This window comes from Convolutriloba macropyga, chromosome 7, assembly GCF_964194025.1.
Source record: "Convolutriloba macropyga chromosome 7, txConMacr16.3, whole genome shotgun sequence".
Classification (NCBI taxonomy): Eukaryota; Metazoa; Xenacoelomorpha; order Acoela; family Convolutidae; genus Convolutriloba; species Convolutriloba macropyga.
This window is the reverse complement of record NC_134474.1, coordinates 65,890,884-65,918,406: the sequence shown is the minus strand read 5'-3', so window position 1 is coordinate 65,918,406 and position 27,523 is coordinate 65,890,884. Positions and strand designations below refer to the sequence as shown.

Here is a 27,523-nt window from a genome sequence, read left to right as displayed (position 1 = left end):
TAAAGAGAAAAATTTCGAAAATTTCAAGTCTGGCGATACTTCTAAAACTGAAGAGAAAAAAAAAATTATTAAGGAAAAAATTTAGGCGAAGACCAAATTGAGTTTGGGGAAAAAAATTTTCAAGGGAAAAATTTTTCAGATCTACAAGTATGTTTGCGTTCCATCCATAAAAGTAGTAGGTTTCCGGAGACAATGAAATACGAAAATTAAAACTCGAATGACGATGCACAGAAAATTAAGTTTTTCAGCGAGCTCTTTGAGAGTGTTTTCCTAAAAAGTTATCAAGTTGATCAAGATCGAACCAGCGGAAAAAAGGTTTATAATCATGTGAACATACGTGTATCAAAAATTTTACAAATCCTATCAAAACTTGAAACTAGTAATGCATGTGGCCCGGACAACATAGGTAACCTTGTGCTCAAACCTCTCAAAATCCTTACTGATAGTGTTAAGGCTGCACCATCAAAAGGTTTTTGCCATCGTTTCGGAATATAAGTGAAGTTATTCCCGTCTTTAAGGACGAAGACAGAGTAGACGTGAAGCAAAACAGACCTATACGCCTTCTCTTGAACACATCAACAGTTTTCTAAAAAGTTATATTTAGCAAACTATATGAAATTGTATAAGCGACACTACACAATACACAGCATGGTTTTTGAAGACACAGGTCGGTGGTAACGCAGATGTTGTTGTTCCTAAATCATCTTTACAACAAATTTGATGGTAATCCGGAAACTTTTGGTTCTGTATCTGGACTTCACAAAAGTAGCGATTTTGTTTCTATAGAACAAAGGACTTTCGATAGCGTTCCAGGTGACATCTTGCTACAGAAAATTGAAATGCTAGGCATTGGCGGTAACTTCTTGAAAATTATTCCAAGCTACTCAAGTAAAAAATAAACCAATGTGTAAAGCTTAATGATTTTAACTCTGAAACAGTGCAGGTAACAAGTGGTGTTCCACAATGATCACTGCTAGGTCCACTTCTATTCATCATTTTTGTTAACGATCTTCCTCTTTAAGTAACTAAGTGTGCTTCCAAGCTGGTTGCAACGAATAGTGAAAACCTGCAATACGATGTAAGACAAATTGAAGAATGGTGTTTAAACAATAAAATGACATTAATTGAAAATAAGTGTTATATCTTGCCAATCAAAAGTCAAGACAGACTCAAGTTGAGTTAAAAAACAAAACTTTACAAGAGCGAGCCAAAAGATCTAGACATTACAATGGCGCAAATCTGATCTCGAAACATATTGTCAAAAAATGGTGCTTAAAGGCACTGAAAGCTTTCTACTTCTTAAAAAGAAACACTTCAACGTCCACGAAACTAAGTGCAAAACTCAATGCGTACGCAGGATATGTCGTACCAATTGATACATATGCAACTCAAGCCTGGTTCGCTAACAAAATCGAGGCGAAAGAGGTTGAGCGGGTTCAAAAGAAAGCTACCAGTTTGAACCTAAACAACTGGGAACTGAATTACAAGAAGAGGCTCGGAAAATTCAACTTAATTGCTCTCTCCTTATATATATAGAACTACACCATCTACTTTTCTCAACTGCTTTCCTTTACAATGTCAATATTCCGATCACTAGAATCCAAAACTGTGATGATCAACCAAATACCAGACAGTTTGAGCTAAAAAACATAAATCAAACAAGAGCGCAAAAGGCAGATGAAAATTTCTGAAGGCTTTCTAGTCAACATTTAAATATCTGTAAAATCACAAATTTAGCTATTGAAAGCTTAAACAAAAAACGATTAACCGAATTATACTGGAATTATTTCTCTAGACATTACTCTGAAGCCAATTCTTGTACGTGGACCATTTTGTGCAACTGCCACGACTGCAATCCATTACAGAAGGTCAAATTAGCCAACCAATAAAGGGATGCCAACCCTAGTGCCACGACACTGAAGCCTAAACTTTTACTTCACTCCTCCCCATCTCCACCCCTGCACATGGTTGAGCCGTAAGGGCCCCGTGCAGTCAAAAAACCCCTCCCGCCGTTGCCTCCCCCAGCAGCCCACGGTGCACCCCCCATCCCCCGCTGCGCTCACCTCACGCCCATTCATTTAAACTAAAGCTAGCCTCTCAACCGTGGCTAGCTACTGACGAAGCCAGCCGGTCATTTGAGAGCAGTTCGCCCGACGTTAGGCGGTTGTTTGTCATTTTTAGGCCGAATTGTTATAAAGTCTGCACTTCAGGTTTATCATGTTTCCATGCTGTAGGTAAATAAAGATACTTTGCCTGATCTCTAGTGGTCAGAAAAAATGGAGTCCATGCTTGACCAGTTTGAGCTGCTGAACTTTGAAATTGAAAATGACGTTGACTGGGTATTGGATTCGGAGGCTCCGTCGCTACCATTGAACAGGCGGGAAGTATCAGAGTGGATTGAAAAGGTATACCAGAATCCAGAAATTGATGCAAATAAGCGACTCCTTGTGAATGCATTGGACATCATTGTAAGTCGTAAACATGCTAACGATTTTCGCAGCAACAGTCACGAAGGAAATCCAAGTCTGACGCCCTCGCGTGACCTAACTGACATCCAAATTCTTGCGCGGATGCAAGAAGATAGTTTGAGGCAGTCTACTCTACAGCGAACAAGAACAAAAAATCGAAAGAAGAGTACGCCTACGGAGCAATGGAGTGCCGATCTTCAGGCTGAGTTGCGCGCTCAAACAAACAGTGAAAGAATTGAGAGTTATATTTCTGCACCAGATGGTTACAACAGAAGTTTTTCGGCTGAAGACGGTTGTGGGCAAGACGTTCAAAACGCAGAGCATGAAAACGAAGCACCATCAGTCGATAGTTTCAGGGCGCGCAATTACGCAGACCAGGGTACTTTTCGTGTAAAGAAGAAAAATTCGGATAGTATAAAAAGGCCTATCATTGAAGCCGGTCACAAAAGCAGGCCTTTGTACAATTATGAGTAAGTAGATATTGCACTTGAATAATTTATAAACCGAATTCTAGCCATTTTTAAAAAATTGGTCAGATGAACAGATCAAGTTCTCAAGATGAATATTTTGTTTACGTTAGAATTGCTGATAGATCATTCTTCAGTCTTAAAACGTTGAAAAATTCGTAATTAATATTCTTCTTTGTCAAGTTTCAATGTTTGTAATTTTTCAAGATATCGTATCCTATTTGAAACTTGCAACCGAGTCAAATGTTTCAGAGAAGACGAGGAGTTTGAGAGAACGGAGCATTCTGTCTTGTCCGAATGTTCTTCAAACACAAACTCATCTTCCCTCACTGAATTGGTGGCGGCAAACTCTCGCATGATTCACGACACTAAGATAGGTAAATTCTTGGAGGGCGCCATGTTGTGAGAACAACTTCAAAGGAAAATTCCGAAACCATAATTTTGTGATCCGCAAAACTATCTAGTTTTTGAAATAAGATGGTAAAAATTTTCTACCTTGTTCGCATCCACTAGCATTGAGATTTCAAATTTAAACCTATTTGTGCTACTTGTAGAAAGTTGGGTTTTAGAATGGTTGCGATTACTTTTACATGAGGAAGGTGGCTGAGCAAAATTTTGGATACCGTGTCAAATATTATCCGTTTTACTACTGAATTAGCCCAGATTAAAATTGGAATGAACCTGAATTAAGCTTCGGAATTTAAACAGGCACTATTACACCTTCGAGGAATTATTTGGCGTATAAAAATTGCATTTCAAATTTCAAAATTGCATATCAAAAAAGATTCAGAATTTCAAGGGTTTGCCTTTTTTTAGCACTGTCATTTTTGAAGCATCTTACGAAACAACAGTTACGAAGTAAGTACTGATTGGTTCAGTAATTGTTGAAATCTGCTAACAAATGGTAACTCAATTTTTTGTTGACACTGATTTGATGTAGTTGAGAATCATTTCTGTTAAGCTTTGTTTTCATTGTGAAGATATCATGTCAAAACAATGATATAAAGTGGTTTCAAACAGCTGTTTTGCATCGTGATAGAACTTGAAAAAACGTTGGATAGTTACGTAATGGTTACTTCTTTTTAATTCGCTCTTTTATGAGTAGTGTGCGTAAAAGTTGTGTATTAATACTGGGGTGGGGGGTGTCACAATCAAGAGTTTTTTTTGTATATTCACAATGTTTTTTAGGATCATCCTTGATTTAAGATCATATACAAAAACTTTGCAAATTTTCGTTCGACTTAATATTAGAGGGGACGTTGTTCTACAGTCTGTGGACCCCCCCCCCCCCGGTATACTAACAAGCAACTCTTGCGTATACTACTCATGTGATCTAAGGTTTCAAAAATACTATTCATGCATTTAGCAGATGGCATTGGCCTTATGCTTCAAGGAATCATGAAGCCCTTAATCACGTACTTTATGTGAAAAAAGTTAACTGTATAGAAGTCACACCAGGGTGCCAATTATTCGAGACTATATTAGCACAATGAAATTGTTCGAAAGTATGAAAAAAGTAACGTACGCTAAGCAAATACGTTAAGCAGTCTAAATACGTTAAGCAGTCTAAATACGTTAAGCAGTCTAAATACGTTAAGCAGTGTAAAAAGGTTAAGCAATCTTTCTGGAAATTTACTATTGAGTAATGAAATTTGTGAAATTTCGAGTAGTTTGACATCGGGTAACTTTTTCTCGATACTTAATTAATGATTTAGGGGAAGCAAATAGTGAGCGATTGTCCGCGCAAGTTCAAGCACAACAGCAACAGCAGAGACCAATAATCAGGGCTCGTGGAAACAACAACAGTGGCAACAATAACTTGATACCTCGGCCCTCGGTCAACTACTCATCTGCATTGCCCACTACCTCTGCTACAGCACCTAGGACACAAACTACGACTGTTACTAGAGCTAATACACAGATGCATCAGCAGCAGCAACAGGTGGAACAGAAAGCCAGGAACAGGTCAATTCCCAGAGTCAGAACTGGGATTCCGGTCATGTCGACAGCGTCCAACTCGCATCACAGTGCAATAAGTAACAATGGTAAGTCAAATCGCATCTATTTTGGTCACGCTTCAAGTCACGCCCAGCGTCATTTATGACCTCCTCAATAACAATTTGTGTTATCTTGTTAAGCATAATATGTGAAAAATAGCTCGTGGAATTTGGGGAGTAAAAATGAATTCCTCTGAAGGGGGGATTGGGCACATTATAGTTTTAACTGCTCTCAAAAGAAGTTTGTAGCAATTATATTAGTCATGTTTGTCTTATGCAATTTGTTGGTTGACAAGTTTTTCGTGTGACCAAGTTGACTTTTCGTCCTGAAATGAACGAAGTTTGAAGCAATTAGTATTAACGTGTTGGTCTCTTTATGCAAATTTTTGCTTGAACGTTTGCGTCTAGAACTTTCTGTCGATTTAAGTTCTCGAGTGAATTTTTCTGTTTTCTCAGTGATATCAGTTGCGAGCCTTCAGAAGTTAATTTTGTTGCTAAACCTAAACCGATTGGAAGAGAAGATCTTACAAAGCCCGTGGAGCTCAGGGTTAAGGTCTAAGACTTTTATTCCTGAGGTGTATAGTTCGAACCCCTCCCTTGTCAGAAATTTTTTGCATTATAAAAGTTGCTCTAGCTTATGCCTCCTTCTCAATTGATTACTTCTACAGTCGTTGGAGAGCAATTCTTCCGATGTCTGTCAGTTTATTTAAGTTTTTTTAAGATCTGTTCTCACATTGTCATGATTTTTGGAGTCAAATTGAAGTGACGATTTTGGTCACGCTTCAAGTGGAGCGAAAATGCAAGTAATTTTTTCACTTTAATTGTAAACTAGTGAAAAATGGCGTTTGAGCAATGTTTACTTTTCTCCCTTGTGAATTTTTGTTCACATGCGGCATGCGGTGTTTTGACATTTATTTTTACTGTTTTGTTGATTTTTTAGTCGGATTTTTTTCTAAATGGTTATCACAATCTATTCATAGTCCGTTCTATGTTTAATTTTTTTAGTCAATGAAATTTCTTTAAATTCTGTCAAAACTTCTCTATTTTTACAATTCAATGAATTTGAATTCTATTAGGGTGCGGTCTTATAGGACTCGAGGAGGAGTATTGGTTTTGCCGAATTTAAGGTTATTTATAACGATTTTTTGTTTTGTTTTTGTTTTACTGCTTTGTGTGGGATTTTATTAGACGCTTATTACTTAAAGTGTTTATAGATACCAAGCGATTTAAGTTTTATTGGTATCAAACGTTTTTTAATAAGAAAAATTACAATTAACAGAAATTTTGAATTTTGCAGTTTTCCATTGTTTTCTTTAGATAATTTTTGTGGCTTATTTTGACTTGGCTTTTGTTTTGTGAGCATTTCATTTTTTCTTTTGCTCGAATGAACTTTTTTTGGATCTATGTGCTCCCCTGTTATCAAAAAATTCTAATTTTTAGATTTTGTTTCAGTTGTTTTAAAATGCTTTATTTTTCAAATTTTTCTAGCATTTGGGGATGTTTGAATCAAATTAGTTATCTTTGTTTGATTTTAGTTTTGAGTTGTTATGGTAAAGGTAATTGAGTAATTTTTTATGCAGATTTTGTGGATTTTCCGTTCTTTTTTGTTTTTGCTAATTTCTGATTTTATGATTTTTGCTAATTTTGGTGTTCAGTTTTTATTCAGTTTTTCCAGAGGAGTTGCTGGAAGTTATAGGGCTTTTTTTCAAAAAAAAAACAAAATTAGTTTGTTGTACAAATTGGCAAGATTGGAATGTTGTATGCTTGACCAGAAGTATTAATAACAGTTTTTTAACAATGGTTTGAAAGTAGGATATGGGCAACTTATCCATAATTTTAGCTAAATTTCGTTGAAATTTTATAAAGATTTTTTAATTTTCTTTCCCTTACTTCTTTTTGTCTCTAATCGAAATTTTGTTGGTTTTTTCTGTCACTTGGTAGTCGCCTAATGAATGATATCTTAACGTGTCGCATTGTATTTTGCCAAGAGTTATAAACAGGCAAGTGGTTTTGCGGCGTAATTTTTTTTTTGCACTTCTTTCAATGTAGATCGAGAAAACGCTGAACAAAAGTTTGCTTTCTCGCTAGTGGTGTTTTGTTCACATGCATTTTGACATTGATTTTTACTGTTTTCTCTATTTTGATCTCATTTTTTTCTAAATGGTTTTTTTCTAATGTATTCATAGTCCATTTTAGATCTAGTCGTTTGTTTAGTTAATGAAAATTCTTTGAACTGTATGTCAGGACTTGTCCTGCTATGTTTTTCAATTGAATTACGTGCGTGACGGCTTTTGTCACTCTTATTGGAGCTAGTTTTTTTGTTAATTTGCGTGATTTACATTTTTGGTCACGCGTGACTTGCCTCTCTCAAAAATGACTTCCTCACTTGCTGTACTTTTCTTTTACTATCTTTTTGAGATTGCAGATATACGAAGCCATTGCGTCTATTTTCTGGAAATCTGGCACCTATGTTTTTGTTTAACGAAGTTCAAAAATTACAGCTAAGGAACAAATTAGACTTGAAAGAGATTATGGTCTGTTTTGGTCGTCTGCAAATTCGAGGCTGTTCTATTTTTATTCTTCAAAGACCTGTATTTTCTATTGTTTTGCTCACCACAAATTTCTTTGCTTTTATGCGGTGAATTTGTATAATGAGATCTTTCAATGTTTGCAGGAACTCAAAATGGTGCTAACGGAAAGCCACGAGCTTCGATGGCGGCAAGTCGAAGTATTTCACCTCGACGCAGAAATAGCAGCGGGTCTGTCCTCACCGCGGTCCCCCCTCTCAAAGCAACTTCAGCAAGGCAAGTTGAAAATGGCCAGACCGCAAACAGGAAATTGCAACTGCCAGCAAGTTTGTCGTCCAATAATTTGAGACATGCCCGCTCTAATGGTCGAATTGATAAGATGTCGGTTGCGTCTTCTGATTATGGATTAAATGACGAATTCTACTGAAGATTTGGGAAAAATCGAATTGCAGCTGAAATGAAATCAAAATGGCGCCCGCCATCTCTCAATTCCTCTATTTTGCATTTTAACTCTATCCTTTTGAAAACAAAATTCAAACTGATACTTGTAAAATCTGAAATTAGTAGTTAATTTCATCTTCCCCTGAACTGTATTTGAAATTATCTCATGAAATGGTTTGTATATTTCATCTTTTGTGTTGATGTAATTTTTAGTTTGGTCTGCAAATCCAGTATATATATCTGTGCAGTATCTTGTAAGTGCTTAATATTGATCTTGACTGCCTTAAATACTAATTAATTGAAAAGATTGTACATTAATCAAATTACAAAAGCTGCAATTTAGGTGTTAGACGAACTCTGTTTTCTACTTGCTGAAGTGTTTCTTCGCTGAAGTTTGTTAATCAAGACTGATTGTTCGGTTCCAATGCAGTATCGATTTATAGTAAGTATGCGGATAATTGAGTTAGTCGGTAATGCAAAAATTTTGCTTGAGCGTTTGAATATCAAGCGACTTTTTTGCGTATTGTAAATTGTCCTCTGATTCACAATTTTGAGCAGTGAAACGGAATCATCATGCAACGCTCACCTAACAATTTAGCACGCCCAAGCATTGAAATGGCTGTAATGCGCTCAAACTAAGTTTAGCAAATATGAGTTTCATCCTCAAAGACAGAATAGCTTGGTGAACCCCAGCCCATATTGAGTTTCCTCAGAGCTTCGCAAGTCTATATGGTTAACTATCCGAAACGTATCGCCAAAAAATTTATGGTGTAAACCTGCACCATCATCCAGCGAATCTCTTCATCCCAGTAATCTCTCCACAATTATCGCCATCCTCAGAGGGTTAAGAGCAATTCTTCCGATGTAAGTAGGTTATGTTTCCTATTAATTGTTCTCGAACAATTTGCGATGCAATTATTGTAAATGTCTCTTATGCAATAATTTTGATTGACGGTTCGAACCAAACATTTTTACGCTTCTGAAAGCAATTGGCAGCAGTTTACTACTAAACTTTGAATAAAAGTACGCCGAATTATCAAATGCCTGCGCAACACAAAAATGCCTGCGCAAGCACCTAAATACTGTTCGAGAGAAATTGGCTTAGTCGGCTATGTATCACAGCCGTCGTGAGCCTATCGTTCTGTATTATATAGGCGCACTCCTTTTTACAATTCAAAGAGTTTGAGTTGTATTGGTGTGCTGACTTTTTTTACGAATCGGTGAGGAGTAATGGTTTTGTTTTTCTTAATGGAAGTACGATTCACTCAGCGTTGTGACCTAAAACCGAAAGATAGTTGGGGTGTGAAATACATTTTTCTTAACGAGAGGTTTTTTTGTTCATGCGCTGCGTTTAGTGAATGACTTTTCGAGTTTGAAATGTTCTGACTTGCTGGCTCATATAGGTCAGCGTTTTTTGCAGTTGTTTCGTCCCATTGGACAATTTTTATAATTTGCTTACATATGCAAGTGGCAGCAGTTTACTACTAAGATTTGAGTGAAAGTACGTCCAAATTTCAAATTCTGTCGGAACACAATTGATCACCTAAAAACCGTTCGAAATCAATTGGGTTAGTTGGCTATTTTGCCTTTTTTACGACTGGAAGCGGAGTATTGCTTTTCTTTTTTCTACCGGAAGTTATATTCGTTCAGACGGCGCTGTGATATAAAACCAAACGTGAGTATAGTTGGGATGTAAAATAATTTTTTAACGAGAGGTTTTTTATGCTTTGTATTCAGGGAATGGCTTTTCGTCGTTGAAATGTGGCTCGGACAGAAATGCACATATACATGACAGATTATAACCGCTTTTTCGGAGCGTTTGCTGCTTTTTTAAATTGCGTTGTGGAAATACTTTTTAAATTGATGCAGTATCAGTATAAACCCTCTAGAACACTAATACCACGGTGCTTTTGGGAGCCTAACAATGCGTTTCAATTGTAAAATGGGAACTTATTTCTGCATTGTTGATATTATTGGCTTTTTGGTTTTTTATTTCAGGATTTTTGTTTAAGATTGTATGTCAAAATCACTTCAAATCAGCTTTTTGATCATTCGTTCATGCAATTTTGACTCAATTGCTTGCGTGACGTCACTTTTCACGCTTAATGGAGCGAGTTTTTTGTTCACGCGTGACTTACCTCACTCATAAATGACCTCATTCTCTAAATTACTTTAATTCTGTCAAGTGAGTGTTAAGATAAGGTCAATTGGGTACGTGACACCATTTGAGAGCGGTTAAAAATAGCAGCAATAAACTATGACGATTCTTATTAAAAAGATAACAAATAATCAATTAATTAAAGTAAATTCATTTTTGTTCGTTTTAAAATCTTTTTGGGACAGCAGATTCAAGAAGCTATCGCGGCTATTTTCCAGCAATCTGCCGGTTATCTTGGTTATTTTTTTTAAATAACTCCTTTATTTTTGGATCAGTGCATTTGACAACTTCTCTTTGATAATTCATGCATGAAACACCTTTTTCCAACGTGAGGTATTTTGTATTCATAAGATTGTGGTCATGCTAATCCGTTTTTGGCAGATTTCATTCAATTTAATTTGGTTTTCATTTGGCTTTAATTGGTAATGTCTATTTTTGCACTTTCAGGTATTATAAATTTGTTATATTAATAGTTGATTTTTTTCTCGCGTTGAGTATTTGAATTTCAGTAAATAGTTATAAAAAATCTTTGACATTTTTCAAAATTTTTTAATGTTTCCATCTTCGAATTGGTTTTATTTTTTATCTCTGCAATAGGAGGATGGCTATGTAGTCTTTCTAAGCGTTTTCTGTTTAATAATAAAAGTATTTTGTTCTAATTCCACTTTTTATTATAGGTGTTAGAGATACTCTGTTTACTAATTTGTGTTTCTTTGCTAAAGTTTTAATCAAGACTGTTTGTTCGGTTCCAATGAACAGTCGATTTGTATAGTAAATATGGAGTTCATTGTTATTATTGTTATGTGCATTAGGTTTTCAGTTGAAAATTTTGTCGAAGCATCACGATGGACAGTTAACGTATAGTGAAATTACTATACTTGTAACAAACTCTTAAACAATTTGTCACGTCTAATCAATGAATGGCTGTTTTTAGATGCACTCAAACAAAATTTGTATAATTATTTCTCTTTCGACCTAAAAGACGGGATAGCTTGTTAAAACCACCTTGGCATTAAGCCCTTTTGAGTTCCTTCAGAGCTTCGCTAGACTATAAGTTTAAGAATCCGAAAGGTATCACCGAAAATTTAAGGGATTAAATCTCCCCCCCCCCTTTTACCCACCAACCCTTCAGCCCAGTACGCCTGCCACAATCATTTTCAGCCTCATTCTAGATAGTAGAGTTAGTAGGACCATTATGTGAACTTACAAACCATATTAAGTTCATAGAACCAAACTTTGTTAGGATTTTTATAAATCATTATTGACCGTTTACGATTGGTTAGTTTGGTCAAATCGGGAAAGTTTTCCCTTCAATTTTAACATTTTTTTGGTGATTCCGTGACCCAGGAACCGCTAGGAGAGTATACTGTCATGATTCATAAAGTCTCAAATTTTCCAATATTTCAATGCCTTTTGATCGAAGATTACCCGGGTTGACCTTTCTTGGCAACCATATCCAAGAACCATACATGGTTCCACACAGAAAGTTCCTTGCATGATGTCATTATTGCCAAGAATTGTATAAAAACTTTTTTTGTTTTTCGGCAAACTGTGGGTTTGGCATGCATGTCTGGGTTAATTAAATCATATGAGTTATCCATATATGGCGTTATTGCCAATTTTGATCTAAAACTCTCTAGTCATTAACGGAAAAATATCTTAGTTGGACAATTGTTGAACAAGAAAGTATTTGTTGCGTTTGCTAATTTTTTGTATGACACTATTAGCCTGGATATGGTTGCCAAGAATTATCCATGGTGGTCAACCCGGGTATTTTGAAGTCAGCATCGGAACTATTCACATCAAGATTGTTGTCATTTCCTCAAAAGATATTTTTCCTTGGTTAGAAGCTTCCATTGCTTTGTTGCCGGCTATCGTGAGGAAGGCTGAATTCCACGCTACAAATATGATTGGAAAAATCATCTTGCTCATGTTGTCTACACGACTGCGTGACGTCACCACGTTCTGCCGTTCTACTTGCTCAATGGGAAGCTCTTTTTCAGTCAAAATTTCCGGCTCAGAATTGCTCGGCGCTGGTTGCGTTTCTTCAGCATCATCCGTATTGACTTTCTCGTAGTTTTTGTTCTGAAATGCAAACAAAAGATGTAGGAGTCCAAAAGTTGACTGATGAGATCCTATCCCGTTAAGAGATCCCATCCCTTCAATTGACCTTTTATACCTGACCGTCAATTGACCTCTAATACCTGAGCGTCAATAGACCCCTGATGCCTAACAGTCCATGACCTCTGATACCTGATCGTCAATGGAGCTGTGATGACTGAGTGTCAATGTTTCTCTGATGCCTGACCGTCATTTGACCTATGATACTGGACTGTCAATTGTCCTCGGATTCCTGTCCACCAATAGACCTCTTATGCCTGACCGTCAATGGACATCTGATACCTGAGCGTCAATTGAGCTCTGATACCTGAGCGTCAATTGACTTCTGATGCCTGACCGTCAATGGACAAGTGCTGACTGCCGTTAGTTAAACTCTTATGCCTGACCAGCAATTGACCTCTTATACTTGACCGTCAGTAGACCTCTCATGCCTGACTGCCACAATTAACCACTGTTACCTGACCAATGTCTGACCGAAATGACCTCTGATCAGACTTTTATGCTATTTGCAGTGATTGGTGTAACAACTGCTAATTAAGACGCCTGCCAACTTTTATTCTGAAAAATGAAAGCGAATTAAAATCGTTATTAACAGAATTCGTTATAACCAAAAATCAAATCAGATGGTGTCAACTCTTGCATAATTTAACTTATGCGTTAAAAGTAAAATTGTACTGTATAAGATGTGATAAAAAGCTTTCTCGGCTCTTATGGCACAATAAATTTCTTGAATTTTCATCTTGTGAAATCTTAAGTTTGAGAAATTGTGAGATCTAATTAGAAAGTTTAGTAGAGCCCTCTTGACGACAGAGAAAATTTCTTATAGCCTAATATCATTTAAGATAAATATCTGTGTTCGTCTTTATAGTGCCAAATATATGTAAGACAACAACCGTAACATTAAATTGCTTAAAAAATCTACTGGTCGCAAATTCTCTTCCATTCAGCAGTTAAACTAATACCCAACTTTAACTATTTTGTAAAAGAATTATCCCAAAAACTTCGTTTTAAAGAAAATGGATGCAAAGCTACTTTACAAAAAAATTCAATAGCTGCCAAACGTCAGTGAAATTGTGAATATACCTTGCTTCTAAGCTATGGTGCAGCTCATTTTTCATGAATATTTCAAGATTATTTCAAATTTGATTTTTTTTATCAGCTTCTGAGGGGCACTGACCAATGCTTAAAGTGGTTAGCTTGATGCAGTTACCAATTAATTTTTTGTATCTAATCTGTTTCGGTCCCTCAGCTTAGTCGGCATATATCTTTCACGTTCCAGGTGCACGTGCAAATTTCTTACATATTAACATGTTATACAATACAAATTTTTAATTGCGGGTTTGAAAACACTGGGGGATGGGAAAACAGAATCGATCCAAATTTTCCTACGTATAATTTTTTTCTTCACTCAAGATCTTAATTCAGCTTATAAGATCTTCCACAATGTTTTGTTATGGTCTAGAATTCATGGTGTAAGATTGAATCTTTGTTGTGTGTCCCAACCCGGAATTGACAAATGTGAACCGACGCGTCTATAGTGTGCGAGAAATTGCGGCTTTCAAAATCGGCGAAACTCATTTCATCCATTGTTGAGTGCCAATAATTAATTGCTCTCAAACAAAGCTTTTAGCAATTATTTTAGTCCTGTCGGTCTTTTGTATCCAATTTTTCGCTTGATTTTTCGTCTGACGCTTTTGACTTTTCGTCCCCAAAAACGGGATAAACAGGTAGCGCCCAGCGGGCATTAAGTGCTCTTACAGTCTTTCAGCTCTGTTTCAGCTCAAACTGTTTTGGAGACTTTTACTTATGGTGTGAAAGGCGGTTCTTAGAGGTTGAAGACACCCCCACTGGTGACCCCGCACTATTAATAATAATGAACTGTTTTCTGCAGTCTGCAAATTTCGAAGCATCATTGTTTCAACAATCAAAATTAATTCAACTATTATGCTTTTTTGTTTTTTGGAAGTTTAGCCGTTTTTTTGTGTACAGGTCTATACTAATCTGATATGAGCTCTGATCAGAGAGTGAGCAGACTGAAAATCAGTTCTGGGCAGTTCTGAAAATCAGTTCTGGGCCTTTGCTAAAGTCTTCCAATTTTTTTCCCCTGAATTTAGACTTTTTATGTAATATAATCATTGTAAGTAAATACAGACTGAAATAATCATTGTAAAAATAGACTGAAATTTTCTATGGTTCAGGTCTGAATTATTATGTTACTATGATCCGGGAAATCACACAATGATGACATTCATTAACAAAATACATCAACAAGATTACAGCGAGGTCACTTGGTAAATGACCCGTTTTCAAGTTTCTCAGGCAAAAAGATGGAGTTAGCGCTTAATCTTACTGTAATTAAAAAATATATTTTAATTATCGAAAAGCTTGCTTACCTCTGAGGCTGAGGAAACTTCTTGATCCTTAGCACTTGCTGGGGGCAGTTTTTTACTCTGCCGTTTCCATTTCCTACTGGCCGCCATCTCGGATGAAAGAGCGGCGAATATTGTCTCTGTCAAGGCAGCCACAAAACTCAAAAGATCAGATTGCTTAAATTAAAAGTCGGTTACAACATTATTTACTTGACAGATGTGGTCTTTCTCAATTAGCTCCCAGCTTATTGTTCCGACCCCATCATATGGGGGGGAGGAACTATATACTCAAATGGGTTTTTTTTTTGTTCAGTGAATTTTCGCCGATCGATATATTCATCGTAGAAACTTATGAGTGGTATCATTAAAAAGCCCGTCCAGCGTAGATTATAGAATTAAAAAGATTTTTTCGAAATTCATTTTTTACAGGGAGTTATCGAGCTCCAAAATTTTGTGATCATTCTGGCGTTTTTGTTCACTTTTACAGTTTTTTTTCACTTTTCCGATAAAAGCATGTGTCATATCATTGAAAAGCCCTTTGAAATAGATTATATAAGTTTTTTTTGAAAAATCCCTGATCAGGTAATATATTTTTTTAGTTATCATATTGACATTTTCGTGGTGTCAAAGTGACCACTTAAGAAAGAATTTTTTAAATTTGTCTGAAAGCTTTTATTGTTAATATTCCAATTGTCTTGTTTTTCAGAAAGAACTCAAAAAATATCTATTTTATTGCCCCAGGTTTTCTTATTAATATTATGCATTGGTTTATGTTACCGCACATCAAAGAAGGGCTTGTCAGAAATTCAGTTTTCAATTATCAGATAAATTACATCCCGTACTGACAATTTCGAGCTCAAAAGATTAATTGGTTGTCGGAATTGTTTCAGAAGCTGGTAGTTCCACTAATTAAGACAAGACTCTCTTTCATTAGTGCAATTGCTTGGTTGGTACCAAGTACAATTCACATAAATAATTTGCGTATGTCGCGTCAAGTAGTCAGCATGAAATAGTCATTAATTTTGTGTTTTTGGCCATCTCCTGTAATTGACACTAATTGCTCACAGCGGACGCCGTGTAAAAATATTCACTGCGCCTAGGGTAGAATGATACCAATTTCGTAAAACCTTCGAAACAGAATAGATTCAAAAATTTCTAATTTCTGTCTGGAAGAGGCAAAAACAAAATTTTTGGTTTTTGCCAGTTAAGGTTATTAAAAAATTATTAAAAGGCTTTAGAAAGTTAAATTTAAAAAAGTTATGTCACCCTGATTTGGGGTTTTTGAACAATAAAGTTCGAAAACACCAAATCAGATTGACAAAACCTTTCTAAATTTAAATTTCAAGAACTAGCAGATTTGGATCTAGTCTATCCCCCACCAAAGTGGGTATCTATTTTTACGCCGCCCCACGCCTACGTGCTGTTGTTTTGCACAGTGATACGCTGCATCAGGACTCTTGAATTGTAAATGGTAGTAATGAAAAAAAGATAGGGGGCGGCGGAGCAGAACAGATCCCATAATTTTTTCCCCTTGTCTAAAAAACAGGGGTCTTCCAATTATAGGACCCCCCCACCTCAACTTAGTGGTCAGATAACCTATAGCCCCCCCCCCCCCAGTCATAGTAATTATACAATAATGGGGGCTAAAATTTCATGGGGGATATAATGGGAAAGACCGAAATATAGATCTGCACAACTTTAGTTCATATGTAGTTGAAACCTATTCAATAAATGGTCTTTCACATTATAACCCCCTGCAATTATAGCTCCTCATTATGGTATATTTACCATGACTGGGGGTTATAAGTTATATAACCACTAAACTGGGGGGGGGGTTATAATGGGTAAGACCCCATTATTGAGCCTGTTTCAACTAAAAATTTATAAAAAAATGTGTCGGTCTATCTTTTAGATATGGGGGGAGAATTATGGGATCTATTTCCCCCGCCCTCCGTACCTTGTTTCTTATTACTACGTTTTACAATTCATGTGTTGTGATGCAGAGTATTACTGTGCAAAACATTAGCATGTAGGCGTGGGGTGGCGTAAAAGTTACGGGTCGTTCCCATTATAGACCCCCCATGAAATTTTAGCCCCCATTATGGTATAATTACCATGATGGGGGCTATAGGTTATCTGACAACTAAGCTGGTGGGGGCTATATTGGGAAAGACCCAAAGTTACATACCCACTTTGCTGGGGGGGATAGATTGGTTCCAAAACTGATGGTTGCAATAATAGCTTTGACCTCATTCTGATGGTGATAATTAAAATGGGAGTAAATTGTATTGTGTTTACAGAAATCAAACGTGCGTTCAAATCATCAAAAAAGTTGTGATTTTTGGCAGAGTTGTTTTGCTGCTGATGATTTCGCGCCAAGTCAAAAATTGCAGCGACAAAGAATTTTTTGCTCATCTCAATCTATAGAAGTCAACAGAAGTTATATTGTTGGGAAAAAAGTCGGTGTCCCCAAAGTACTAAATATCATCCCCCCCCCAAAAAAAACATACATACACAAAAACACACACATACCCAAACACACACACACACACACACACACACAATCATGTATGCGTGGAGGGCGTTCGAAGTGGTTGGGGGGGGGGTCGGAACATAATGTGCTGTGCACATTATCACGATTCGCCTTGTTGGTCATATAAAGCCCCCCCCATCATATGGTATTTAAACCATAATGGGGGCGGGCTATAATTTCGTGGGGAGCTAGCTATAACGGGAAAGGTCCGCTAATTATTTGCAATAACGGCTAAATGATTATATTCTTGAGTGCAATATTTTACTAATTGCAACTGGTTATAATTGTAATCAAAATTTTTTTTAATTAAATCAAAATCAAACCTCCAAAGATAATTTTAGCTGAATGGTCAGTATTACCTTTGTAAATATAGTTCAGATTACTGGCTTACAGTTGGTACTTTAAGTTCGCAAGGAAAAGGAAGCAAAATGGGCCGATTTTTGGGACATGACTGTCAAAATATTGTCTTTTTCTCACTATGATTATTTTGGAACAGTTATAAACAATAATAAACAATTGCATGTTTTTCGTTTTCTTTACACAAAAAAATTAAACTCTGTTGGCCAGGATGAACAGATTTTGCTTTTGAAAAAAAAACAGTTTTGTTTAAACTTTTGGTTATTATCTCCAATTATGTAATAAAAAATTCGATTTCCTACAGTTTAATCGCACAACTTCGGTTCAGGTACAGCTTTTTATCGGCGAAATCAATAAAGAAATAACCAATTTAAAACAATACTGTGAGTTACAGAATTGAAAATACGCAGCTAAATTCTTAAGGACGGAACTATCTGTAAAAATTCAAAAAAGAAAAATTTATGCAACTTTCTAAACAATTATCTAAAGAACCGTTCAAACAGAAATCTCACAAGAAAACTTAAAACTAGCTTCAAGTCAGCGTATTGTATCCTCAGTTTTAGGCAAGAAAAAAACTTTTAAATGGAATTAAATGCGATTAGTCCAAGTTGAAAAATAATAATAATAAAGCTTTGCTGTGTGGAACATTGTTTTCGTTACAAGCATGGTTAACCATAAGGTTATAACTACAACTTGCTTCTTTTAACAAAAGAAAAGGAACTGCAAAAATTTGTATTTTCCAGAAAAAAACCGCGTTTCTTCTATGTTCGGCCATACTTGTACATCATTCAGGTTTTTCAAAAGAACTTTTGTCAACTTCTTTCCGGGAAAATGTGCTCACTTTCATAAAACTATTTACTCAAATATTACTTATTGAAGCAGCCAAAATATTTTCCAGACTTGTGAAAAATACTTCAGAAAGTATATTTGACAATTCCACAATGAATAGAGGAAATAATGATAGATATAAAATATATATGATCCTAAGTTAATTTTTCTATAACATACATGATTTCTGCCAGAAGGCAAGGTAAGCATGTCAAGAGTTGGCATTAATCTTTCTTAATATGGAGCATCTAACTCACATATAAGAATGTGATGCAATTTGGCATACTTTTGAACCCTTCAGCCTTCTGTGCCCTGGCATATTTGATTGAGGACCAGAACTTCAGGTTGGGTGATCTTAGCCAACTTGGGCATTATTCTTTTACCTTAGAACTGTGAGGGTAAAATTGGGCAGAAAAAGGGTTGTGAAGAAGACTTCATGTTTCCGTCTCATTCGGATGCGAATCCAGTGTTTCCAATGATTATTTCCAGGAATGATAGACCCTTCGTGCAGATCATAATCAATATCACCATCAAGTCCGTGGAAGATGAAATTAGCAGTTGATTGGTGACGAGCCATACTGAAGGGTCATCTGTTTCCTTTGCCCCAGGTAAAATATGAAACACACCCTTTAATTTCGCTTATCGGGAAATAATGCTTCGTCAATTTCAGTACTGGGAATGCACACTAAAATTATTTAAGGTACATTTACCTGAAAAATCACTATCGAGCATGAAGACTCAGACTCAAATAAAACTTATAAAATATTCACTGTCTATTAATAGAATGAACTCAATTTTGATTGGACAAAAATGTAAATAAAAAGTATAAATACGAAATGCATAACACGAAATATTCATTCGTTCTTCAATTGATTCTTGTGAAACTTAGTGCTATTTTCCATCCTCAGAACTTGTGAAATTTTCTCATCTTAGCAGAATACCGGACGCTTGCGAACCTAAATACTTAAGAAAATATTTGAAAAGGAAACATAAAAACTGCACACGGAACCTAAACATTAGTAGGAAACTCCTATTAGAATAGCTTTGCAGAGAGTCACCATATGGCGACAGAGATCAAGAGCGTCATTCTGCAACACTAAAGAAACGGAATCAGAGAAAAATTATCACAGTTGAAGCTTCATAAAAAACAATTGTCTTAAAATTCATGTTTATCTCAAACTAATGTTTATTCTTTTGGGAAATTTATCACACAAAAACAAGCAAATTCTGGATGCCGTTTTACAATTCCCCAATATCAAAATTGTTCCACCGATCTCCAAGAGGTATGGAATAATCATCATTAAAAATAAATCAAACTCAACAAAACTTAAACTCCCAGAAGGTGATATACACGAACTCATAAAAGCTAATACAGGAAAAACCAACTTAATCACCTCACATAAACCAATACGCCAGACCTGCCCACTTTGTCGATTGAAAACAAACGGACAAGATCAACAGGAGAATTGTTCTTTTCACTCATAAAATACAACAACAGATATGGCCGCGCCGCACCCTCCACACGTATCGCTCAAACGTTTTGCGGGGCTACCCAACGAAAACTGGGACCAATTTGAAGGTCTTTTGAGAGCAAGCATAGAAGTTGCCAGAATTCCGGTGGATCATAACCAACAAGCCCGATACCTACATTTACACCTCGACGGAAACGCATTAAACTATTATCTACGCTTACCAGAAAACACACGAAACGCCCTTGGTGACGCATTAGAACAGTTACGCAACCGCTACTCAGGTCCAGACCAACGGCGTAATTTTGAGTTAGATTTACAGAGCAGAAAATTTGATCCCGTGAAGGAACAACCAGACGATTTTCTAACTGACTTACAGCGGCTTGCCAACTTAGCAATCGCCGATGACGTTGGTGCCGGAATTGACCGCAATGACGAGCGGACAAGAAGAATCCGAGAACAATTTATACAGGGGATGCCCTTCAAATACAAAAAAGTTCTTCTCAGAGAATTGGACAATGTCGGAGTAAACGACTTATGCTCTATAGTCAAAAGACGACTTCGAATAGACCAATTAAACCCAGAGCCAGCACACACCACAGCTTTCAACTCACTAACAAGCTCCCAAAACTCTGCTTTTAACCAAGCGGTCGAAAATATAGTTGCAGCAGGAATAGCTTCAATTCAGGCATCAGTCTCACAAACAACACCACGAAGATGGCCGAAGACCACCCAGAATAAATTTAACCAGCCTTTCACAAACTACAACAGAAATAACACAGCATACAGAACGCCAAACCAAAATAGAAGCTTCTCAGGTTATCAAAACCGCCCTTTCTATCGAGGTAGAGGAAGAGGTACAAACGCGATAAGCAGATACAACAACCAAAGTCAACAATACAACCAGCGACAACGATCTCCCACGCCAATGCGAACTTTTTGCAGGATATGCGCAAGCAACGAGCATACCGCACGTGATTGCACTCAGAGGCAACCACCTTATCGCGACGCAACAATGCCATTCAACCAACAGCCAAAAAACTGAATGACCTTTTCTACAAAAAATTTCTTACTGTACAACTAGCTATAACGAAAACGTCTTTCTAATTCCTATTCAATTAGGCTCAATTACAATGAAAGCCATAGCTGACACTGGAGCATTTAGTAGCGCTATGTCACAAAAACATTTTAATAAAATCTACAATCATCTAACGCAAAAACCCATAAAAAAGGCGCCACCGGAAATTACCGTCTCCAAAGCGTTTATGCATCAGTCTCAAATCTTATTCACGACAAATTTAACATTCAAAATTGGCCATTTAGAACTCACAGAGGACTTTATGGTTTTTGAGAAACTCTCCGGCATATTACTTGGATTCCCCTTTTTCGACAAAAATGAAATAACAATCGACGCCCACAACCGCTATCTACATTTCCCTGAATTCACATTTCAGCTGAATTTGATGCAGACGGCAGGCTCAAAAACATCGAAACGATTCAATAATAAGCGCAAAATTTATCTTAAAACGACCACTCGAGTTATAATTAACCCCGGCGAACAGAAAATGATTGAACTCATGCCCTATCAACAATTAGAAGCAGATCACCAAATTGGAATAGTAGAGCCTACAACAAAACTCGAAAACATAGGAGTCTGCCTTACGAGTACGATAAAAAAAATGCTAAAGGACAAACCAATTAAACTAATGGCTATCAACACAATCGAAAGAAACACACTACCTGCAACCTTCACGATAATCACACCCGAACAAGCTCGCTATCTTATCCCATTAGAGCCCAAGTTGCTGGAAACAGATAATTTGTCAAAGACAACAAAAACCTTATCGAAACATATTGAGAAAGTAGCGAAGGGCGAGCTAAATCACATCACAATTAACCACAACGCAAAATATTGGTTTCCAACCCCAGAGACAACTGAAGATCCATCCAAACTCACAGGACTAGAAAAACGGATTTACGAAGAACTCATTCGCTTCAAGAAGAGAGAGTCCATTCGACCACTGGATAACGTAGAGGACCAAAAAACATTCTTGGAATCCTTTAACTGGCACGGAAGTGTCCTAACAGACGACGAAAAGAAGAAGACAGAGGATCTCTTATTGGAATTCAACGATATATTTACAAGACATCGCCTTGACATTGGCTACACCTCAAAATTCTCAGTAAAACTGACGCCTGATACTGATAGACCAGTATATTCAAAAACCCAAAGAGTTTCCATCCACCTCGAAGACGATCTCCTAGTAGAACTCGCCTTATTACAATACTACGGCGTGATTACAACGTTGCCATTCAGTAGATATTCATCACCAATCTTCGCGAAAAGGAAACCGAATGGAAAACTACGAATATTAATAGATCTGCGTAAAATCAACCACTTGATTCGAAATGACTATAACAACAACAATTTTCCAATAGCAACACTGGCTGACGCAGGAAGCCATCTTGCAGGCAAAAAGCTCTTTCGCAAAATGGACGGAAGCCACGGATACTACTCCGTGCCAATGGCCGACGAGCAATCTATCCAACTGCTCGCTTTCAATTTTGCATCGCGAACTTACGCATTTAAAAGACTAGCACAAGGACTGAGCAGAAGTGTCAGCGCATTCAGCTCCTTCATGCGACAGAATCTTGACCCCGTAATTACCGCTGACAAATGTTTTCAATATGTAGACGATATTGGAGTAGGTGCTCATGATCTCCCAGATACGCTGGGAAAACTATCAGCAGTCTTCACGTGCATCAGAGAATCAGGAATGAAGCTAGCTACAGATAAATGCGCCTTTGGTTTGAAGGAAATTCAGTTCTTGGGGAACACGATAACTTCAGAGGGTGTGACCCCCATCAAACAGAAAATCGTGACGTTCCTCAGAACATTCAAGATGCCGAAAAATGTTAAGCAAACAAAAAGAATGATCGGTTTCTTCAATTTTTACAAAGCCTTTATACCAGAGCTCGGAGAAAAGTTGCTTCCTTTTTATAGATTACTCAAGAAAGAAACAGACTTTGAAATAAACGAGGAGCACAACATAATGTTAAAGAAACTGACACAAGATCTACAATCAGCCTGTGAAATATCACTAAGGCTACCGATGACCAATAGACAATATGTCATTATGGCCGATGCATCATTCTTTGCTGCCGGATTTGTATTAAAGATCGAGGATTACACCCAAACTACAAACGGAGCGTCTGAACACAAAATTTATGCACCTGTAAGTTTCGGCTCACGTATTTTCAAACCGAATCAACTCAAGATGTCAATCTACGCGAAAGAATTTCTTGCCGTTCATTTTGCCCTTGATATGTTTGCAAACATCCTTTGGGGATGCGAGAAACCAGTACTAGTCCTGAGACAACAGAGCTGTCACCAGATTCTTTCAAACAAAGATCATCCCACCAACGCTGTGGAACGCATTAGATCACGTATTGAGTTTTGACATAATACTAGGACATATCCCCGGAAAAGCCAACCTTGCAGCAGATTACCTCTCAAGGATACACATAAACCCGAAGGAAAAACTCACACTTCGCATCAACTCGAAGATACCAATCAGTGAAGTGCAAATTGACACTACCGCCGAAGTCCCGAACAACTCAATTAATACACTCCTGCACGAAACATACAAGGAAAATACTAGGAAACACTATCTTTTTCAGACCGTCAACGAAACAGACCAAACAGAAATCATTGAGGAGGTTCATATTCAACAAATAAAACCGGCGCAGCTCCAGGCAATACACGAACACAATCCAATGGACGACTTTGATACAACCGGTCACTCGCCATTGAATCTAAGAGCCGAACAACAAAGAGACTCAGACATCAAAAGAGTTATCCTTTGGTTCGAAAAAGGCCCACCAACAACCGCCCAATATCTCTCAGCAGACTTGAAAAAGTACCTGAAACAATACCCAAGACTCGCTATGTTTGACGGAGTGCTACACAGGAAGTTCTACAATCATACAGGCAACAGCTTCATCAAACAATACTGTGTTCCAATTCACTTGCAAAAAGAAGTACTCTTCCGCATCCACAACAGTGTCTGGAGCGGACATAAAGGTGTGTCGCGTACCATAGCCGAATTTCGAAAGCGGTTCTATTTCCCCAATTTCACCGAAACACTAACTGATTACATCAGAAACTGCGTGACTTGTTTACAAACGAAACCTAGTCCCACAGCAGCTCTGAGACCACCTCTACAACCAATGTCTTCCTTACAAAATTTTCCAGCAGATGTACTCCTCATCGACCTCGTCGGAAAGATGCACACTTCACCGTACACCTTCAAATTATCCGGGATAGATGTCTTCTCGAAATACTTATTCGCAATACCTCTGATGAAAGGTGACGCCGACATTGTAGCCCGAGCGCTTATTTCCATCTTCCTGAAACATTCATACATTCCATCACAGATAATCTGCGATCTAGGGACAGCCTTTACGTCACATTTAATGAGCGAACTCGCCACAATTCTTCAGATCAAACTCAAACACTGCACATTGAAACACGCACAAGCAATTGGATTACTCGAAAGAAACCACGCCCCACTCAAACAAATTCTGCGAATCAATGAAAACCAAACGTCTTCCGACTGGTATAGATACGTTGATATTGCAGTATTCATACACAACACTACCTACGCTCCAGCAATAGGGTGTACGCCATCAGGCGTATTTCACGGACGCACACCAGTCAACCCACTCGACCTACGCTTTCAAAACACACGTCTTTGGCAACACAAGCCAAAAGCGGATTGCATAAAAGAAATCGGGATAAAACAACTGAGCTATCCGCTTCCGTGAAAGAAAATCTTATTCATTCATACCTCAAATACAAGAAATATTACGACAGGAAAGCCAATGCATCTCCTCTGAAAGAACAAACTTATTGCCTAATTTTGGACCCAAAATGTACAACACAAATCGCAACTATGAACAAACAACAGAGCAGATGGATTCCTATGTACCGAGTGGAAAAGAGACTCACAAATGCCAACTATATTGTGCGGAAAATTAACACAAATTATACACAATGTGTACACAGAATGCGATTGCGACCAATAAAACCACAATATGAAATCCAAGACTTAGAGTCAATCGACCCTCGAAATTTTGAGGCCGATCCCTCAATCCCTGAAGAGGAACGAGAACCCCAGTTCTTCGATAACAAGATCGAAAACCACATCAACCAAGAAGCAATGACTCTACCCAGAACAGTGCCAGAAACCAGATCAATCAGTTTCAATCAAAATGTACAAACGGCGAGCTTCTCAGCACAAGAACCGCCAACAAACCATCAACAAATACAACAGGAAACTATATACGACGAAAATACATTCTTTGTGGAAGGCTCAGTGCCGTCTGAAGAAAGAAAAACACCAGAAACAATAGATGTGGGAGACTACGTCTTTTCTGCAAACAGTAATTTCCCTCAAACAGATACCCGATTTGGCCCTACAACCTGAGGCCCGACAAAGGCCTTACAACCTGAGACGAAGCGACCACCTTGCATTGGCAAGAGAACACTCATTATATAACAGCCTACAAGTTTCCGAAGAAGATCCGCAAGTGAAAGTGATCACTTACTTCCCACTCAGTCATTACCCTGACCCTGACCTCTCCATTGCTTTCAGTGATGCAGAAATTAGCGATATAGAAACTAGCGCTAGTGACACCGAGTCATCGCTTGAGTTCTATTTCTCAATAGCCTCGGGAAAGATCGATGATACCTTCAATTCTGCGGAAACCAACACTTCAATGCCCCAAAACAATGATGCAACTGAACAAACACAAGGAATGGAAGATGGAAACAACTTGCCTGAGACAGATTCTCTACGAAATCCAGCAAACGAATCAGCAGTAGCCAACTCCCAAGAATATAATGAGGTAGCATCGTACGACGATCCAGCATTCGAAACAACAGAAACTGACTCAGACATTGATTTCCAAGGTCCTAGGCACTCATCGCCATTATGGCATAGGGTACCTCCCAGAGAATTAATAGACCTAGGTCCAATTTTACCAAACAGAAGACGGGTCATTCTACTAACTCTTCATAGGCAGCAAATTGACGGTAATCTTCATCAAACTCTGGACTACGCAACGGATACAGAAGATTCTTTACTATGACGTCATTACTTTACTGCTCCTTTCTTATTGGCTGTTATCTCGCCCTTTGTATTCACTATATAAACCACAAAAATAACTAGTAAAATCATTCTTCAACTTTACTCACTTCGAAATCAGCAGCATTCTCAACTCGAAAAAAAACAACCCCATTCATAAACCATGTTCAATTACCTTCCACAACAAGCTATAGCCTGCTTCCTACTTTACTTATTGACAAATATTAAAAGCGCCTCAAGTAATCAGCCGGCAGTGGCAACTAAAGATGGCGTACTTTTTAACTTACATGAGAAAATTCTCTTAACAGAAAAATTTGTAAAGACAGAAGTCCTAGTCCCTTACCCAGTCTACAATAAAACAGAAGAGTCGAAACTTACAAATCTCACTCGAGAACTGGCAAGCATGTGGACTTCAAAGAAATATGGTTGCCCACTCAATTATACCAACATGACTGAATCAACATCTGGCTTACAATGGATCGCCAAACAATGGATCGCTATCATGGAAAACGAACTCGCACAGCAGGATATCGAATCCTTAAAAATAGAAATGTCACAATTCCTCCGCTCACACGCCGCAACGGATACAACTTTTTCTCGCAAACCAAGGGCAGCAGCCGCTGCAGCCGCAGCCGCTGCAGTTCTGGGAATTGGAATTGGCGCAGGAGACAAACTCCTGTGCTTTATCAAATCGGTATTTGGCGGATGCGACAAACGGGTAAAACGAAACCAAGAAAACATCAGACAAGCCATGGCTTACCTCCAATACCTGACAGAACATGTCGAACAAATAACAACTTCACAGAACGAAAAATTCTTCGTGGTCTCGGGAGAACTTAAAGCAATAAAAGAGGCGCAGGACGAGATAATTAAAACCCAAAACAGGAACTGGGAGCTAGCAGAGGGGCAGTTCACTGCGCTCCGTCAGAATGTCCACCATATGAGAAACTGCCTACAATACCTTTATGTACGCGAACAAATAAACCAACACAGTCTTGTCTTAGGCAATATCTTTCAGACAATTCTGGCGAACATTAAAACCTACAGAGCAGCTCTGTACACCTTTAGAATTAATGTTCTGAATTCACTAACACCACTCATGAACCAGCTATTACCTATGTCGCTGGTACCTCGTCAGCAGCTCCATGAAATTCTTAAAATGGTACACTTACAACAAAATGGGCTACAGGACCGATTGTCACTCGCCGTACCAATTCAAGACATTCTCTCGTATTATGAGACAAAATTGGTCACACAAGTTGAGGCAATTGAATCAGGTCTGATCCTGACACTGGCCGTACCGATGGCATCAAAGAGCACAGTTATGAATGTGCTGCATGCCATTCCCATCCCCATGCCAGACGGGAATACAGGCAAAGCATTAGTTTGGCGTCTAGAAGCCAAATACATGGCCGTCTCGGACGATGGAGAAGAACTCGCGTTTATCGATGACAAAGAGCTCGAAAATTGCATTGGGTCCCAAAAATATGCAATATGCACAAAAGCCATACCTACAGAGCAGACTTATCAGTCTTGCATGGCTACACTTTTATACCACGACGACGAGCTACTTGCATTGCAACGCTGTCAATTGGATGTAATCGAATTGCCATTGACTGAAAAGGCTCGCAATCTCGC

The 27,523-nt window shown here is 37.8% G+C and overlaps 2 protein-coding genes across 2 annotated transcripts in view; one reads left to right on the top strand and one right to left on the bottom strand.

The window, feature by feature from the left end:
- Positions 1 to 2,214: 2,214 nt before the first annotated feature.
- LOC142343256 (uncharacterized) lies at positions 2,215 to 8,256 on the top strand. Its single transcript, XM_075395040.1, has 4 exons — positions 2,215 to 2,938; positions 3,188 to 3,312; positions 4,651 to 4,980; positions 7,607 to 8,256. Exons 1-4 carry the CDS (start codon positions 2,277 to 2,279, stop codon positions 7,885 to 7,887), a joined length of 1,398 nt encoding a protein of 465 aa, XP_075251155.1. The 5' UTR covers positions 2,215 to 2,276; the 3' UTR covers positions 7,888 to 8,256.
- Positions 8,257 to 11,772: 3,516 nt separating this feature from the next.
- The window catches only part of LOC142342465 (acetylcholine receptor subunit alpha-type des-2-like), a 70,256-nt gene continuing 54,505 nt past the window's right edge, over positions 11,773 to 27,523 (bottom strand). The window contains exons 4-6 of the mRNA XM_075393804.1: positions 18,651 to 18,852; positions 14,574 to 14,709; positions 11,773 to 12,144 (exon numbers count right to left, since the gene is read on the bottom strand). Coding sequence (XP_075249919.1) covers positions 11,857 to 12,144; positions 14,574 to 14,709; positions 18,651 to 18,852 — 626 coding nt within the window. The 3' untranslated portion in view covers positions 11,773 to 11,856. The remainder of the gene's footprint in view (positions 12,145 to 14,573; positions 14,710 to 18,650; positions 18,853 to 27,523) is intronic.

What these genes read in the sequence shown, in the direction of transcription:
- LOC142343256 (XM_075395040.1), top strand. Translation starts at nt 2,277, where the DNA reads ATGGAGTCCATGCTTGACCAGTTTGAGCTGCTGAACTTTGAAATTGAA. An exon ending in GATTCACGACACTAAGATAG is followed by an intron (nt 3,313 to 4,650) that starts GTAAATTCTTGG and finishes TTAATGATTTAG; the next exon opens with GGGAAGCAAATAGTGAGCGA. An exon ending in CAGTGCAATAAGTAACAATG is followed by an intron (nt 4,981 to 7,606) that starts GTAAGTCAAATC and finishes CAATGTTTGCAG; the next exon opens with GAACTCAAAATGGTGCTAAC.